This window comes from Chlamydotis macqueenii, chromosome 2 (assembly GCF_036417535.1).
Source record: "Chlamydotis macqueenii isolate bChlMac1 chromosome 2, bChlMac1.mat, whole genome shotgun sequence".
In the NCBI taxonomy this organism is placed as follows: Eukaryota; Metazoa; Chordata; class Aves; order Otidiformes; family Otididae; genus Chlamydotis; species Chlamydotis macqueenii.
In genome coordinates, this window is record NC_141557.1 from 144,176,813 (window position 1) to 144,195,619 (window position 18,807).

The following is an 18,807-nucleotide window of genomic DNA, read 5'->3' on the forward strand; positions in this document are numbered from 1 at the left end:
TATTCACTTTTTTATTCACAGTTTGCTTTGGATTTCCAGACCATGTGTTTCTTAGACTGGATGCAGGTAGTTAATATGCAATTGACCTGTGACAAACTTCCCTGTAGCCATATTTAAGTGATTCTTTTGTGTTGAGAGCATGAGGTCTGTTTGTTCCTTCTGTTGGCATGTCTCATATGTAATTCTCTTTCCTTAAAGTGGATAGGAGCATGCTTTAAACTATAAGGAAATACGTAGTTGGGTAGCTTTACTTCCATCTTCCTGAAGTAGAGCAGTGTGAGCAGAATTAATCTCTGATTCTGTAAGCAAACACTTCTGTATTGGGTATAGTGTGGTAGAAATTTTTGTTTCTTCAAAGCAGTAGTTACAGTTGTCTCAGTAGTGTTGTTACACAAATGCCTTCAAGTTAGTGGCACTTAATTAACTTCCATTCAGCTCATAGAGCTGAGCCTTGCGCAGATTTTTAGTGACTGAGATCATGTCAAAAGACTTTACCTCAGAATGCTTTAGGAAAAAACAAAATATATTGTTCTCCCACCCAAGAGAAAAATTACTGTTAGATACTTAATGAAAAATCATGCTGTCACTCAATCTGAATCAGTGCAAAGTACTTCTAGTACTTCTCCTTTACCTGAAGTTTTGGGTATGTACATACAAATACTGCTGATCCTGTGTTGCTCGGCAATAGATCTGAAGATAAGTTACACTAATGATAAACAGACTAATGGGAATCTCCTAAAACTAGTTGTTTTGGGTTTTGTTTTTGTTTGTTTTTTTTTTTTTTTCTGATGGAAAGGATTGCAAATCTATATATGTCTAGACTTGAAGCCTTTTGACAGTATGTTTATATTGGCAAAAACTGTATGTTAGAATTTGGTAAGACAAGTCCTGGAAAAGCTTTGTTGATTACTTTGTTCTAGTTTGCAGTTAATTTGCTTCACTCTTTGCATTCTATCCATAGGTGACTCTTTTTAGGTTCATCCTAGCTAAGTCATTACTTCTCGATTTTAAGCACTCAGATTCAGAGGAATTGAGAACTGTGAGCCTCTGTTAGAAATTGGCTGGACTGGAAAAATATAACCTATGGTTAAAACTTACAGGGTATTATTTATGTCCTGTAACTCTTTATCAGAATATTACAGGGAGCGTTCACAGCACCTGTATTTGACTTTCATCTTTACAGCCTGTATTCTACGAGCTTCAAGGAGAATTCTGTTTCTGAAGACTGGTGTAATCCACCACAGTACCAGTCCATGCTTGGGGAGGTGCATGGGGAGAGAAATGAAAGCTAACTTGCTCAAATTTGAGTGCTGGATTTTGTGAATTTAGGATGTAATATAGCCTTTGTGTCACATGTGGTAGGAATGTCCTCTAGAATGTCATCTTATCTTCTGCTTCATACATTTCCTGATGATGCAGGATGATAAATCTTCAAAGGTTTTCTGGAGAAAGCTTAAAAGATTAATCCTCTACTTCCCACTCTGGAAGTAATTTTGAAGCTCATTAAGTGTTTTATAGGGCTTCAGATGTGACATCTCAGTTATCACTGCGACTGATGCTTGTAAACTAAAATCTAGCAAAAGCCTCTTTTTTCAATATGGGTAATTTCACATACGTGAAACGGCTTGAATTAAGGTAAGACTATCTCATTTCTCACCTTGCAACACTGCTTATTCTGTATGTGTTTGGAGTTGGTTTTAGTCACACCTGTGACTTCCTGGACAAGCACACAGGAATTCTCTGAGGTGGAACCTGGAAACCAGTGGCTGGAATCTGGAAACATTTGCTCTGTTACAATATTTGCTCTCTGTTATCTGGTTATGGCTACTCTCAGAGGCAGGTTGTTGGGCACAGTTAGAAACAGGGTTGTGTGAATATGCCAGATCCTGATCAGACAATAAATCAGTGTAGAGTAACCAGTGTGCTGCAGAGTCACACCTTTATTCGCTGTTCATTGCATATGTAGACATGTCCTTTCTTGCAGCAACACTTTTTGCTGCTTTTGTAGAAGAGTGTACTACTGTTTTGGTTTGTGTTTTTTTTTTTTTTTTTTTTTGTTCTTAGCACTGTTGGAGGCAGGCATCTTAAACAGTCTGCTTGATTGAAACTAACAGAGAAGCCTTGAAATTCTTTATTCTTTCTTATGCTTGCTAGTTTACTTGTCTTTTGAAAAGTAGTAGGTAAAGGAAAATTACTAATACTAAGGCTTTAAAAAAACCAAACCAAACAAACAAAAAAACCCAACCAAACAAAAAACCCCAAAACAATCAAACAAACAAAAACCGAAAACCTTATTGACCTGAAATATGGGCACAAAAAGCACAAACATATTGTTCATGAAGTGAACAGGAAGACACTGACAAGGTTCAAACTTATACCGAAAAAAAAGAATAAAACTAAATTACTATGTTTATGAGAAAAGCTTTATAAATTGTGAATCACGGTTTTTGTTCTACCTTGTGTGTTCAAGAGCATAATAGAATTATTTAGGGGTAACTTGTGTTTCAAAACTGCTTGTCAGAAGTCCTCTCAAATCTTCTTAAAAATATGATTTACTGAACTGCCTCATCTTAATGTTTGGGCTCGCCATTATCGTAAAGTTTGCCTCTAATCCTCTCTTTGTCATGATTTTTCAAATATCTGTCTCAGATACTATATAGGATTTAGAGCTTCCACTTCCTGAGGTTTAAGGAATTTTAATGGAAAGAATTGAATATCTGCCTGCAGGTGTAGTTTAATTACTTTCAGTATGCATGTTTTTGCTTATCTGGATTTAACATTTTTCTGAACCAGCTTCAAGACTGAAGGGATCTATTTTTAGTAGGCTGGTGGGTCCACATGGTTTTCACTAGCAACATGGCTCAGCATTTCTCCTTGAGGCGTTTAAATCTGAACTTCACCTGAGCAGAAATTCACTTATGTCTTTGGAATTTGTGTTACATGCAGGAAACTTGACTTCTACAAGTGGTATTTTGGGGAGTTTTTGTTCAAGAACCAGAACTTCTTAATAACAGAATCATGTTGAACTACTTAGTATCTCTATGCAGACTCTAATTTTACTTCAGGTTTTTTGAGGTTTTTCACTTGTGTTTTTGATAACTTTATTCCTCAACAACTAGTTAGAAGTATGTTCCAAGAGAAACAAGTCACTGGTTATTTTGTGGAGGATGTCCTAAAAACTGTTTCCCAATGTTCTCTCTCAACAATTGAGCTGCTTAGAGACTTTTTTTTTTTGCCCCAGGGCTAGAAAGCAGATGTTGGCAGTATATGGGAATCATGTAGGAGTTTGTAGTGTGCATGCCATTGCCCAGTCTTTTTACTTTTGCTCGTACTCTGATTTGTTCATGTCTCTATAGCTACATTACTGGTACAAATAATTTCTTGAAAATATTTTGAAAATTGAACTTTTATAAAATAAAGTCACAGAGCTGTTTGTAAAATGTTCAACAAATATTTGATTACCATTGAAGGGATCTGTGATGAAGGCACAGCATGACAGAGCTTGACCACAAAGGAGAAGCTGGGCTCGTCTCCTTGTGTTGATATGGGTAGGCGGTGGCATAGGAAGGGCTTTACTTGGTAAGTAAGCCCCCATGCTGTTCTTTACTCTGAAGAATATATTCACACTGAAAATATTTTCAGCAGTTCAACCAGGCCAGAGGGGGAGGTTTGGAACTTTCTCACTGCTCCAGAAGCAAGGAACCAAGAGGATTATATGGGGAGCAGACTTTAGGCTCTCAGTCATCTTCAGTGCTTGCAAGATAGCAGGAGAGGTTAAGTTATTGAAAGTAAGTCACTGAAGAACAGTATGCTGTAGGTGTTTTTTTTCCTGGTATCAGTGTTTTTACCCATTTCTGGGTATTTTGTAGAACAGCTATGCCGTAGTGCATAAATGTGTATGAATACCAAGAAAAGTCAGTTCAGAACCTAAAATGAGTGCATGGTACTAAAATACTTAAGAGCTCATAGCTGGCTTACTCGGAGATAAAAGTTCTCAGCTATATGTATTGTAGGAGTGCTAACATAGAAGTCTGTCTGATCCATAATGGCAAACCAACAAGGGAATGAAACTTCATGTACTCTCTTTTGAAGAGGATATGTCATTTTTATCTTTCCTTATACAAAACTGTTCTGTTAGCTCTCAAAGGCTGGAGCTGCTTCAGTTTCCATCTTTTAGGGAAGACTAGCATAATACAATGAGCAGTTCTTCACCAGTGGTTGGCTAGATGTACGTATGCTCACACCTAGATGTTTTGTTCTAAAGTTATCATTTTCTTTTCTCTTCACAGAATCAATAGCACTTGGTTTCCACCCGTGCTAGAAACTGAGTAATATTTTTTCCACAGGTTTTAAGGAAACTTTACTCCTGCAAATAAATTAGAAGGTAGTAAATACAGAAGTGATTTGTAAGAGTCACAGGAATTGTTAGAGGAAGTGGCAGAATCACTGGCGTGTCTGAAAAGGAGTAATTAAAACTTGAGACAAAACAAAACATTTCTTTATCTGGCTGTTAACTGAGCTTTACCTAGCTGCCTAGGTTAACATGCACTGATCCTTGGTAATAATAAAAAATGACAAATATTAATGATGTTTAGTATTTTATTAAGAATCTTATTTCTAGCCTGTAAATTTTGGGCAGTAGAGAAGTACTCTGAAATGTTCGTGTAGTAACTGTAGACTATTGCTTATAGTCACTGCAAGTGAAGTGTTTGATCAGCTTCTTAGTCTGATAGTTCCAAAGGTTTAATTCTTTATAATCTATCAGTGTAATAAATTTTAAGTAGAATTACACTTTCAGATTAATTTTTATTGTGAGTATTTACCTACTGGTGTTGAGGGTTTCTAAGAACAAGATAAGCAAGCTTTTAGGTTTCTGGTTGTGTCTTTGGTTGAGGCTGCAGAGGTAGGCTTTAGGATCTTCCACACGTATCGGGGACAACTGCCCGATGTACAGGTTTGGGATTTTTCTGACATCAAGACTGGGTCGTTGTCAGACTGTTCTAGGAAGCTTCCATTTACAATAGAAAGTCTCTTAAACTTATTTTCCTTTGTAGTTAGTATCTTGCATAGTTCTCTGGCTGAACATTTGCCTACAGAAAGATTGTATCTACTGTTCCTCAGTGTTCGAGTCTAAACATCACACAGTACTGCACAGTTCCTTTAAATGCATTCAGATTTGCCCTGGAAACAGACTTTTTGTCCTGGATATGAAGACATTTCTTTAAGAAATTGACAAGCCTGGTCTGTGGGTTTGGGAGGAATAAATCGGTATTTTCTGAACTGCTGGAATTGAGGCTAAAGCAGGATAAGTAAAAAGAGGAGATGATGTACAACTGATTATTCATACACGTTATTCTAATGTTGTGACTCCAGTGTTCATATAAGCAGTGTAAAATTGACGGAACTTAAAACTTATTTCACAATAAAATATTCTTTAATCAATTTTTGACCTGGACTGCCAGGTGAAGCGATATTTCACCTTGCTTTCGAGAGCACAGATAAAGCATTGGGTTTTGTGTTTATTTAGTAAAACCAGGGACCTTGTTGACATGGGTGATGTGTCGGTTGTGACAGCTCACCCCTTGACAGAAAAATGTCATCTCCTTTTATTGCCTAAAGTCCTCTGCAACCTCAAAAGCTTTAGCACTTCCTAAGTACGTAATTTATCAAGGCAGGATCATTTGTTCATGCAATAGTGAGCAAGTGAAGACAAAATCTTAGTCTGAAATGAATAATTCTCCAGTGAACTTCATTACCTATTGCTTCTACTGAGTAATACATAATTTCAGAAGTTGGTGTTAAACATCTAAATATTTCAACTAGAGCAGTCATACCACCTTAGCTTTCTTTTTCTCTCCAGCCTGACTGTTCTGAAGATTCACAAGCAACATGTGGGCAGTGAAAGAGTATGATAGAATATTTCATTTGGAGACCTGCAGTGATAATCTGGTCCAACTTCTGTCAAGGCTACGGCCTTGACTTTGCTGAGTAAGATCTGGAGAACATTAATAAAATTTCACTTTCATGTGTGGTCATTAATGAAAGAGCTCAGATTTAGAAATTATAATACTTCTTTGCATTATGCATGAATTTACAGAAGTAGTATTTGTTTAAGGAGAAGCAGTTGCTATTCTGAGTAGACTCATTGACTTTTGCAGTCATGTTAAATTTATCTTCTAGACTACAGTGGATATAACCAAATGTAGACTTCTGTTGACAGCCATCCTCTTGGAGTTCCTTTTTGCACCTTGAAAGTTTATTTCAGCAGTACAATGCTGGGAAAGAAATACCAGTAACTGTTTGGTTTTTTTTTTAGTGTGTTAAATGCCTTGGAACTATATAAATATGTTCTGCTGACTTTACGTTAGCATGTGTTTTGTACTCCAAAAAGCACATATAAACCTGAGTAGGGACTGAACAACTAAGAGGACTTAAGTGCAGATGCTTGAGCTGCTTTTGAGACTGTTTTCATTTTTGCAGAATAGTGATACCGTTGGACATTGCTGTAGGTTTTAATACTATTTTTGGCTTGTTTTTTGTAACTTGTAATTTTCTACTTGGTATATGGCATCTTTGTTTTTCTGCTATGAAGGTCATCAACCATTACAATGCTGGGAACAAATTTCTGGAAATGGGAGGGAATGTAGTTGTATTTCATGCTGTACTGATATGTCGTCTTAAAACAAAACTGAAAACAATCAGTCCCCTCCCAATACACAATGTTTGTAATCACTGTGAACAGTTTATCACTGAGTTGGATATTTATTCAATTCCTGATAAGCTTCAGCAGCACATGAAGCAACTCTTTTGTGATTCTTGCACAGAAGTTTTGATTGTCTTTCTAAATTTGTCAAGTCCTTAGGACTGAAGATCTATAACTGAAATATCACTATTGTCCTGTCTAAAGCTACAGTTCCTCCAGTTCATAGTTTTAGCTTAAATTCTACCATTCTAACAGTTTAAGGAGTTTGCTTAGCAGGCAGCTGGTGTTAGTGTTTGCATGTGTTTCGAATGCTTAAAAAAAAAAAAAATCAAATGTATTATAAATTAGTTTGGTATCTGTATTGTGGAAGAACCCTACAGCTCATAGTATGAGTATCAACTTTCTTTAAATTTTTTCATACTAGAAGTTTTAAATCTACTTGTATTCATGTAGCACAGCAGTATGATTGTCATTAAATCCATCCACAGCTGTATGTTGATGCAGCTGCATCTTTAAAAGTCTTTATGGAATGAAACTAGATTAAAAATGTTAATATGTGTCTGATCAGTCAACAGGTTAGAATGACTTTTATAGGATACTTCTGTTGCTTTTGTGTCATGAGAATTAAGGTAACTGTCAGGTTTTGAATATCTTTTTTTCTTTTTCTTTTTTTTTTTTTCTTTTAATTAAATAGGATAAAATGAGAAGAGTTAAGAGAGTCAGGTTTTAGACATTGCTGAAAGTTTCTTGCAAAACTAGTAATAAGCCCTGTAGTTATCTGGGAAGGATATATCTTTACCTCAGGGGAGCTGCCTACCATATCCTTTAGGGTGCAAGGCTTTTTTTTTACTCAACTTAGCTATTAAGTAGTTGTGAGAAACAAAACTGTTTTATTTTGGGAAAGTACGTGGCATTGATTTCCTTCCTCAGAAAAACAGTTATGTTTCTAGATGACTGCCAACACAAGAAACTGTATAAAGTTGCTTAAATAAAGATAAATATAAAGATGCTTTAAAAATAAATTGGAAAACACAATTTTTTTTTTTCCTAAAAAAAATGGAGAATAAGCTGAAATATGAAGAAGAAAATTGACCACTTCTTTTCCCTCTCCTTTTAGGGTACAGTCAGTGGTGTGCTGCTAGTGACGCCAAATAATATAATGTTTGATCCTCATAAAATGGATCCTCTGGTCCAAGAGAACGGCTGTGAAGAGTATGGCATCATGTGTCCAATGGAAGAAGTGATGTCAGCTGCTCTGTATAAAGAGATTGTGGACAGCAAAATTAAAGATTCATTAACCATGTAAGATAGAATAGTATTTATAAAGCTTTGAGTAAATATGAACTGTAGTTGTATTGCTGACCATAGAAAACTAGCAAAACCACATTTTCTTCTGTTGTTTTCCTTTTTAAGCACATCAAAGATTGGCTTGGAAAGACCCTTAAAGCTTGCTTTACCTTCAGTTCTCACATTCTATATACTATATAGAATAAATCCTCTTCTGTATATGGATTCTAATTTCCTCCAATAGTCTCTTAGAAATCAGTGTTTAGCAAGAGGTACCACACCATTTCCTCTGCCCGTTCCCCACTATGAAAACAGTAACGGGTGCATTTGATTCTTCAGTAATTTAAAACCTGATGTACAGAACAGAAAAGTTCAATTTTAAACAGCTTTAGGTGCAACTCTTTATTGTTTACCACTTTCCACTTGCTTCTCAAATTCTTGTTGGTCTGGTAAATGGTTGTAAAACTAATTATCGAGGTTTTTGTATTTTGCATTAGGAGTGTATTTTCTTTTCTCTTTGGCTAGGGGAGGAACTGTATATTTGCCTTTAAGTGTAGCCTTATTTGGGGTGAACTGAGAACTTGGATTGGTGAGCTTTAATCACTGATGTTTAGCATGATGAGCATTTAAAACTAACTTTAAACAGCATTAAGAAAAAAATCTTTGTTCCATTCCTTCTGTTGCCTAATTTTTATCCTATCCTCAGAAATAAGATAAATTCTAACATGAAAGACAAAAAGTATTTAAAAAAAAAAAAAAAATCATGCCATCTTTAGCTGCCACAGCCCATAAAACACAAACATATGCAGACTGCCTTGACCATCTAACTGCAGGGAAGTGGACTTCTTTAACCAAGGTAGAGTTGTTGTCTATATGTATGAGAGTAAAGCTGTTTGCCTGGTGTGTAACTCTTAAAAAAAATGCAGCCATTTTAAGTAAGGTATAAAAATACTCAGTAACTCTGAAAATGTTCTTTTGCAGTTCTTAAAGGTAGTATGCTAAGCACATCTTTCCTGATATTCTTAAATGTCTGGACACCTAGAAGCAATAATTTGTCTAGTACCATTTTTAAGTTCCATTTCAGCAGAGACCTGGTAGTAAACTTGTATCTTGGCAGAGTCTTGTTTGCTCCTTGGAGTCATGTGTTTCTTGAAAGAAACTAATGTATGTAGTACTGTAGTCGTAATTTTGGCACTTTTGATGTAGAATGATGATGCCTTCAGCATGATTTCTTTCTGGAAGTTTATTTTACAGATTTAATTTTGCAGGGTTGCTTGTAGTTCCTACTTCAATTGATATATAGTGCAAGTAATGAGATCATGAAAATTAAATGACTCTTTAATGTACATGTTTGAATCCTAGTCCTGCAGTTGCAAAACAAGTCTTTTTGCTAGCGTATTTGGTTTTCAATGATTCAGTGTTGACTTACCAGTTTACCTTCCATGGTCTGATTTCTGTGCTCTGTAGCACTTGCATGTTTTTGTTTTGTTTTATAATATAAATGCATATGGAATGAAAACATGTCTAATAGTGAAAGGTCACATTGTGTGTTCAGAGCCCTGAATGTCCAATTTGATTTATCTTTCTTGTCAACTTTATAAACTATTAAATGGAACAGTAACTTCTAGTGTTTTCTTCAGTCCCAACATTTTTATGCCTTAACCTCGTCAGAATTTGAGGCATGTTTATAAATTTTGGTGAAAATTAAATTCAGATTTCTTAAGTCTGTAACCAGAACTCCGAACAGCTACAGCTAGATCTGAGAAGACCTGTGTGTCTCTAGATATTTGAGGCTTAAATCATGTTTTTCCACTAATTTGTTTTTTTTCTAAATATTCCACTGTTATAAGTAACCTTCTTCCTCTCCCAATTTTACCAACTGTTAAACCTGTTTAAACTTGGAAAAACAATCTGAATAATGAAGATTATTGATGTAATGGAGAATAATAATGATCTTGATGAATTATTTTATTCTTAAAACTGCAATTTCATGTTGTATGGTTTATATATATAAGCCACAATCTGTGCTGAAGCTGGAGGGAAAAAAAAGTATATCTGAAAACATACAGTTATCTTACAGATTTCGTGAACCTTAGGTTGTGCTTGTCTGAGAGCACCTATTACTGGCATAATCCTGAAAAATGAAGGAAATGGCCCAGTCTAATAGGTGATAAATCCTAAACTCTAATCCACGTGCTTTGTAAGCAAAACTACTACATCAGCACAAGCTTCATATTAGCTTCATGTTAACAGTTGGATAAAAGGGCGCATATGCTTTGCAAATGTCCTGAATTTTAGCAGTCTTGGTAATGTCTGTTATATGACCTCGCTGATAAAAGTTTTGTGGAAATTTGGAAATATTCTTCAAGCTGGGATACTGAGGTACAAGCTTCCTAAAAGCATTTGATACTAGGTAGTGGAAGATGTAATGTGCTTGTGGTAGAAAGGGAGTTGATGTTGAGAACTGTAGCCAAAAGTATGTTTAAATATGAGAATTTTTTTTTATTAAGGTTGCATACTGCTCAGTTGTTTGTTGGTTTTATTTGGTGACACTGGAAGAGCTTGAGTTGCGTAGACATAGTTGAGTATGTTCACAGTCCCCTTGTAGTCCTATTATAAAACTCATAAAATTTCTGGGTAGCTTATTTTGAAAGGCAGGTTTTAATAAAATTATTTCCTTTCGGAAAAATAAGCAAGCATAAAAGAAGAACTTTTTTCTTATGTTATTTATCAGTATTTGATGTCTGCTCTTCAAATTGTTCAATTGTACCAAGTACACTAATCACAGTTAAGTATTTCCCATGGGCGGGATGGTAAGATCTACCTTGATAAGATCTGCCTTGATGGTTCCTGTTGAACTGCATTGACTAGCTTAGATAGTTAAGGTTAGGCCAGATCACTTCTGACATTCATTTCTTACTGGTGAGCTCAGTGTCAACTTCATAAGAGAGTGGGACAGATCTATATGATTGTACTGGCCTTTTTGGTAGACAAAGCTTAAATATTATGGAGGACTTCTACCTTTAGAGATTATGGTTGTATGTAGCTTTTTGTTGTTTGTTGGTTTTTGTTTTTTTTTTCCCCTGGTTTTTGTTTTATTTTTACACTTTAAGCATCTCAATCAGTCTTCAATCTTGTTGGTTTCATAGGAGAGCTCCTCCTTGCAAAAGTAATGTCATGAAGTTGGGAAGTCCTGTGTCATGCTGGCAAAAGGTCTACCACAAGCTTATTGTTACAAGAACATATTTTGTTTGTTTCTTATTACTAATGCTCCAGATTAAATTTTTAGTTTGTTTCCTTTTTTTTTTTTTAAGAGCACCTTTAAATTTTTGCAGCATTAAAGAAAACTTAGTAGAGAAAAGAACTTCATGTAAAAGGCACCTGCTATAACAACATTCTTATTTGCTCAACAGAGATGTAGAACAGCTGTCTGTAAGGGAACTTTGCCATTCCAAGAAAGCTTCAAAGAGCAATACAGATGAAATGGATTCTAGGATTCGGGATACAGGCAATGACAGTGCTAGTACTGCCCCAAGGAGCACAGAGGAGTCTCTTTCAGAAGATGTCTTCACAGAATCAGAACTCTCTCCAATACGTGAGGAACTTGTTTCCTCAGATGAGCTTCGACAAGACAAGTCTTCTGGAGCATCATTGGAATCTGTTCAAACAATAAACCAGACTAGTGCTGAATGTTTAACGATCACTTCAGACTCAAAGGAAGCTGCCAGTGACTTAAAACCCCGTGCTGAAATGGTTGTAAGTGTTAAACAGTTTGATACTCACAGCTTAGGTTCAGAAAGTGCTGAAATGGCTATAAAGGGAGGACAAGAATCTAGTGAAAATATCACAGATGTCATCCAGCAGTCTTTACAAGGATCACATGGTAGTGAAGAGCAAGACAACCAGGCAGAAGTCAGTAACAATCAAGATTCCTCACTAAGAAAAGAACCAGGAGAGAGTAAAACGGGAGAGAAATGTCCACATTGTGATGATACCATAGGCTCTCAAAAGAAAGAGACAACTAGCGAAGGAAAAGTAGTGAGGGAGCGAACTCAAGACTCGGAGACAGAAGTTGAGGAACTCCGCAAACTCTGGAAGACCCACACTATGCAACAAACCAAACAACAAAGAGAAAACATGCAACAGGATTCCCAAAAAGAAATTAGTCAGAAAACTGTGACTGCAGGAGATAAGCAATTAGAAGGTGAGTCAGTATTTATGGATATGTGATAACCCTCAAATTTACAATGTATCTCCCTCCAGCTGATCAGAATTTTTGTTGTTTTTCATTCTGTAGAACATATCTCCCCATATATTGCTTACATTTCTCATTGGCTTGAATATACGCTTAAGTTACACCTTATAAAAAACAATGGGGAAAATACTGCTCAGGAAGCTGAAAATGTGGATACCTTTGTTGCTGTAGTTTTTCCTCATTGAAGTTGTACTTATGATCATATAAAAACAGTGTCTTTGTAGAGGAGATTTAAATGAGCCTGTAAAATTACATCTGTGATGCATTGGTCACTGTAGAGCTTAAAATTAAAAATGCTCTTTAGCAGTCAGGTAGTTGTCACTTAAATTTTGATCCCAGTGCATGTGTGTATGAATGAGTTTCAGGGAATGAATTTCATCTTATTTATAGCATGTCTGCCTTGTGGTTAAAGTTTATAATGTGAGCAAGAGCACTGAAGGCTTAACACTGATACTTTCAGAACTTTTGTTCTGCTTACATCTTGTCATACTTTCATGCTGACTAGAACAAGGTTAAGCATACAAAAAGCATTTCTCAGGATAAAGAAGAGCTAGATGGCAAGAAACTAATAGTATGGATATGGGGAACAACTGGGTGTATTTCTTGAGTACCTTTATTCTGCAAAGATCAGGCCCTAGGATTATTAGTTGGAAGTTATCTTTGAAAGTCTGTTGAAATTACTCAATTCATAATAAAAAAAATGCTGTTTCTTTAAGTACCTTAAAGATGTTTCTGTATGTATTTGATTTTGCTTTTTAAAAGTTTCATAGGTCACTTTCTGATGCCTTACCATCATACTTACGGAGATGAACTAGTTGTTTTAATTGTGTAATACTTTGAGAGCTAGAAAGAAAACATCTAAATGGCTGTCACAAACTACTAGATATGTGAAGTGCATTTGAAGTTCAAATTGATAATGTTAACTATTAAAATTGACATTGTATTGAATAGAGAGGTATATTCTTCAGCTGACAGAAATTCATCTTACGCTTCAGAATTTGATATGATTGTTTTGGGAGTGTTTTTCTCCTTCTGTTGAGTAACTAACTGACTCTTGAACTGTGAAGCAGATTAATGGTAGCATCATTCTGTGGTAAGTTTGGGTTTTATGCCTTAAATATTAGAGGAAATACTCTAGCAAAAAATGTCAGCTATCAGTAGTTGCTAGTTGTGACTTAAAAAATGCAGGTACCAAGTGTTCTTTGCTGCAATTGCTGATTATCTTACAATTGAACGTTGTTTGTAATTCAGTTGTATTAGATGCTTTAGTTTTGTCAGTTTTCTAAAAGATTGTATCATTGGGTGACTCTGCAGATTTTTGATGCATGATGATCTGTACAGTCGCAGAGTATATCCATATATAATCAAAAAGTTTCTACATACAGTCAGGTAGAGAGAAGTGCTGGCTAGAAACCTTCTTCATATGGTGTTAGAGCCTCACTGAAGGTTGTGAGGCTAAAGTAGAAGGAAAAGAAAAAGCACAGGTTACTTCTTGGAGATTTGTGCCAATTACTTCATTCCAGCTTCAGTTGGAATTATTATATGTTTTATTCTTGCATGTTGTATTAGCAGAATGCAAATAAAACAGTAAATTATGACTTACTATTTCTCAATCTAGATAGATTTTGTGATGCTTCTACTGGCTTTGTCTACAGGCAAGTTTAAATAGAGCCAAGGTAAAAGTATAGATCTATTGTTTAACTCTTGAAGGTCACCAAAGACTAAATATGAAATGTCTGTTAACAGTAGGTCATTAAAAACTAGATAACTAAAAAAAAAAAATATTGAAACCCTGTAAACACTCTCTCGTATCCTGTCTATCCGACTAAAACTCTGAAGTAGTCGTACTATGAGTTTTGTAGATTGTTACCTAGTCTTTTTATCTCCTGCCTATAGCAAGGGCTTAGTTGAATTTCTTCTCTTTTGTGGAAGTTTTGAGCATCTGATTTTTAGGACCTACCAAATCTGTTGGCTGTTGCAGAGGTCAAGTGTTTGAGTTTGGAATTAATGATCTACTTGTTCTGAATGTTGAAGAGGTGATGCAATTCAAGTTGATAACTATAAGTAGACTAGAATAGCTAAAAACATCTCCCTTGGAGATATATATATATGTGTGTGTGTGTATATATATATATATATATATATATATATATAATTTTTTTAAAAATTATTACCCAGGACTCTTACATTCTCTTCTATTTTTACAGACACTTATGTTAATCACTGGACTGAAATAAAAGCTAGTTGTAGTTGATACTTCAGTGAAATTGTAATGGTCTGTAGTTTTGGGTGTGTATAAACAAGCTGAAATCTCATTAAAGATAACATGTCTGCTTGCTGCTTAGTTAGCTGGGTATTGGCAGAGATTGAAGTGGGGGGAGGGGAAACATGAGACATACAGTAGCCATTACTGAAACTTTTTTTTTTGTGATGAATTCTGTGTCAAATGTATGCAAAAATATATTGTAGAACACACCAAGAAAGAGCATCCTAAATAGTTCTTTTGGGGTTTGGGGCAGGGCTAAGTTGTTTGTTATCATTCTGTCTGCTAGCTGGAACTGTAATCTCACTTGCTTGTTTTTTTGGGTTTTTTTTAAGGTGTGGTAGAGATCCCACTTCTCTGAGCTGTAGTTCAGAGAAGTGCTAAACTGCTGCATCTGAAAGACCAAAATCCCAAATATCAGATCATTTTAAGAGTACTTCTCTAACACTGCCACAAAGTTCATGTGCCAGTCCTGTGAAACAGCTTTATTTGTTTATTTTGGATTCTTTGTTTTGGGTTGGTTTTTTTTATCAGATAACTTACCTTTGAACTTACAGATTTATAAAATACTTCAAAATCATGCATATTATGACTACCATACTGTATACTGAAGGTATAATTCTAAAATATTGTAACAGAAAATTAGGAGGTGCACATTTAAATATTTACTTAAAAAAAAAAAAAAACAAACAAAAAACAAACCCACAAACTCTTTTTTGGAACAATGCTATTTTAAACTTTTTGGTGAAAATTGGGTTGAGAAAAGTTAGAGTGGAGAAGTTTAATAGATCAAGAAGGTGACATTTTCTGTGCTCAGTGTCTTTGTAGTCTCCATAGACACCGAAGGAGGGCTTCAGCTGTAAAGAAGAGATGAGTGTCGTGGCAAATTGGAGCTTATCTATATGTACATGTAACACCAGAAGTAGAATAAATCCTTTGTTGTCATAGCTGATCGTAAGAACTCTTAAATCTATGTTTTCCTTCTTTGCTTTAAAAAGGCCTTTGTGACTGGAGCTCATGTTCTAGGATTTGGGCAATTAATCTAGCAAAGAAACAATTTTCAGAAGACCTCTTCCTTTACTTTGTGGTGACTGGACAATCCAAACCTTGAGGGTAATCATATAGTTCTATTAGTTCAAATAAATATATCACTGGAGGGAAAAATCCCATACCACAATATCCAGTATACTTCATCCAGAGGTAGTGTTCATACCTTTGAAGTGTTTGATACAGCTAACAAATTACAATTAATCTCAATCCTCTATTAGTAGTGCCAGAACTTTTCTTTTTTTAAATTGAAAGTAACTAATGAACAGCTTTGACATATGTGAATCAAGCCTGAGTACTTATTTAATTCTGTATCTTTTGCATGTGTATGGAATATTACTTTTAATGATGGAATGGTGGTCTGGTTCAGTGTTGAGGGCTATGCGTTAAAAATACCTTCTGAAATATGTTCACGTGTGTATGAAAGACTATTATAATGTGATCTGGGTTGGAAGCAAAAATGAATGTTAGAATTATTCAAATGTGTTGTACTCGAGTTACTTCTGCTGATGGAATTTATATAACAGATAAAGGACAAGTAAATATGTTATGCCTATGTTACCTCATCTCCTGTTACTTACTTGTATATACATCTTGTATACCTGTATTGGCTAATAATTTTGTTAAGATCTTTGGTACATTATGGATAGCTTACTTTTTCTTTACTAATAGGTTCTTCTCTTACGAAAGAAAAAAGGCGACATCGATCTCACAAGTTTCTGCGTCTCAGGGTTGGAAAACCCATGAGAAAAACATTTGTTTCACAAGCAAGTGCGTCAATGCAACAGTATGCACAGAGGGATAAAAAACATGAGTACTGGTTTGCTGTTCCACAAGAAAGGTAAGAAGGAGGTAGCCTGTAAAAATCAACACTTTCCAATAGGTCTTTGAGGCATTTTTTTCACTATTCAAAATTTTTCAGTGACTGTGTCTATAAAGCAGCACAAAAAAGGGTCAACAACTGAGGATATTGATGATTGGTTTGTACTTAACACTGGAATGCCTCATTGCCATACTGAAATTTTACTCATTTTTTTGCTTTTGGTTACTTGCAGGTTCAACCAGTTGTTTCTCCTGGTATTATTTAGGGTCCTGTTTGTAGCAAGTAAATAATGAAAGAAAGATTCAAGTAACTGGTGTCTGGTGAAGCGAGTTCTGCAACACAGTTTTATTTGTCATTATCTGTGCTTCCTGTTGTTTGGAAACTTTCTAAAAATTCTGTGTCCTGCTTAGAGCTATGAGTTCAGAAGAGCTAGCTCAGGTTCTTTTGTCTTATTTCTATATATGGAATATAAAACTTTTCCAAGAAGCACCTTAAACATACCTACTGGAAAGAGATCTAAATTTGTTGCAGTGATTCAAAGACATGAGATGTCTGTGGTTACTCACTGGTAAAGTCTTGAATTCTTAAATTATCTTTACCTGCTAGGAAACTGTGACTTATTTTCAAGTTGGATGTGATTTTGGGGGTATTGGAGATTATTGTATCCTTGTCGGAAGAGGGGGAAAAAAGAAAGAAACAACAACAACAAACTGTCGGCTTTCATCTTGTATAAATACCTACACACAATGATCAAGTCACTTTTCCATCTTTTCTTTTGAGCTGAATGGCATAGAATGTCCAGTTGGGGCACTGCAGTTGAGGACAGATATGGATCAATTGGAGAGAGTCCAGAGGAAAGCAGCAAGACTAATTAATGCCTAGAAAGTGTAACATATAAAGAAAATTAGAAGTAAGTGGGGTTCTTTAATCTAAAGGAGAAAAGGTTGATTTCAAACATTAAATCATTTCATACTTGTGCGTTGGCTGCAGCAGGAAAACAGTAGTCTTTTCTGGTGTCCACTGTGAATGGAGCTGTATAATGGACTGAAATAACATCAAAATATTTGACTTTTCCAACAGGGAAAATTGAGTCTATGCTAGCACATCACTAACTTGCTTTTAAACATCATCCTCGCTACCCCTAAGTCATGAAGATTATGCAACTTCTTGAGACAAATGTCTGTCACGCTGATTCTGGTATTGCTAATCCTGTCTGAGCCAGGTGACCTCTTGTGGTTACAGTCAACTCAGATGTTCTTGTTCTGTCCATATCATATTTAATTTGAAAACAGATAAATATTTCACATATGGCAATGATGTCTAGGTCAGCTGATTAAAATTATTACTGTCTCTTTGGTTTATTTTCTAATGTAGCAGAACCAGTACTTATCTTCAGCATAAAGCAGAATTTATCACCCGTTTCAGAAGAAATAGTTCTTCATTTACAGTCTGCATCTGATCTCCTTGGAAATAACTCCACCTATGAAGGGCTTCTCTCGCCTAACTGCATGGGAATTAGTAATCTGTTGTTTTATGCATCCAATGTATGTCCTACATTTTTGTACACAGAAAGTCACATGTGGTAGAGGGATGTTTGTTTTCTTAGTTCAGTGTTGACCTTGCTGAGTGCTACTCTGCATAGGTCGAAATATTTGCTGTCAACCCGGTTGTCTTTGTCACTTAGTCATAAGAAAGAGAAGAAAGTAGGTATCTGACAAACCTGCATTATTTCAGTGTTCTTAATCTCTAATGAGCCAGTTTGGGAAGGAGTGTCTTAGAGTTCCCTAAACATCAAGTTTTATTTACTTTTTTAAATTGCTATGGTTATACACAATTTCAAGGTCTTTAAAAGTTAAAATTGGGATTTTTTTTTTTTTTAAGTTTTCCTACTTGTAAGACTAAAATTGATACCTCATTCAGTGCATGGAGAGTGTGCAGCTTCTTGTTCTGACTTTGTCATAGAACTTATCTAGTCTTATGCTTCTTAAATGTTTTATTCTATCTTACTGTCAGAGAAAGATTTGTCTTTCATTTTCCTTTCATCAGTTTTATCCAGGAACCTTTATTTTAACAGGGGTGACTTGAGTAAGGAAGTGGGGAGGAAGTCCAAATACTGTTCATCATGCTAATCCAGTATTCACTGTAGCAAATATCTCTGAAGAGAGACAAGGAATAATCAAACTCTTGGTGACCAGAGCCATAATGCTGTAGCTCTGAAGCTGTCTTGCCCATGATGAAGAGATACTAGTGGATTCATTGCACGTCCTTTTTCTAAATATTCCATCTGGGCACCTACAGGAAGAACTTAAACAGTATAGATTGATATCTGTCTGAGTTGTAAATAGCTTTCTTCTGGGAATTTGGGCATTTTGTTCTTACAGACAGGAGAACCATGCCATTTGTAGCAGATAACGTAAAAAGAGGTAACT

The 18,807-nt window shown here is 35.5% G+C and overlaps 1 protein-coding gene across 8 annotated transcripts in view; it reads left to right on the forward strand.

Annotated features, from left to right (window-relative positions):
- The window catches only part of OXR1 (oxidation resistance 1), a 282,379-nt gene that overhangs the window by 227,920 nt on the left and 35,652 nt on the right, over nucleotides 1-18,807 (forward strand). For all 8 annotated transcript variants that reach the window (XM_086741158.1, XM_086741159.1, XM_086741157.1 and 5 more), the window contains 3 exons: nucleotides 7,821-8,005; nucleotides 11,404-12,194; nucleotides 16,228-16,396. In XM_086741158.1, the coding sequence (XP_086597284.1) occupies nucleotides 7,821-8,005; nucleotides 11,404-12,194; nucleotides 16,228-16,396 (1,145 nt within the window). The remainder of the gene's footprint in view (nucleotides 1-7,820; nucleotides 8,006-11,403; nucleotides 12,195-16,227; nucleotides 16,397-18,807) is intronic.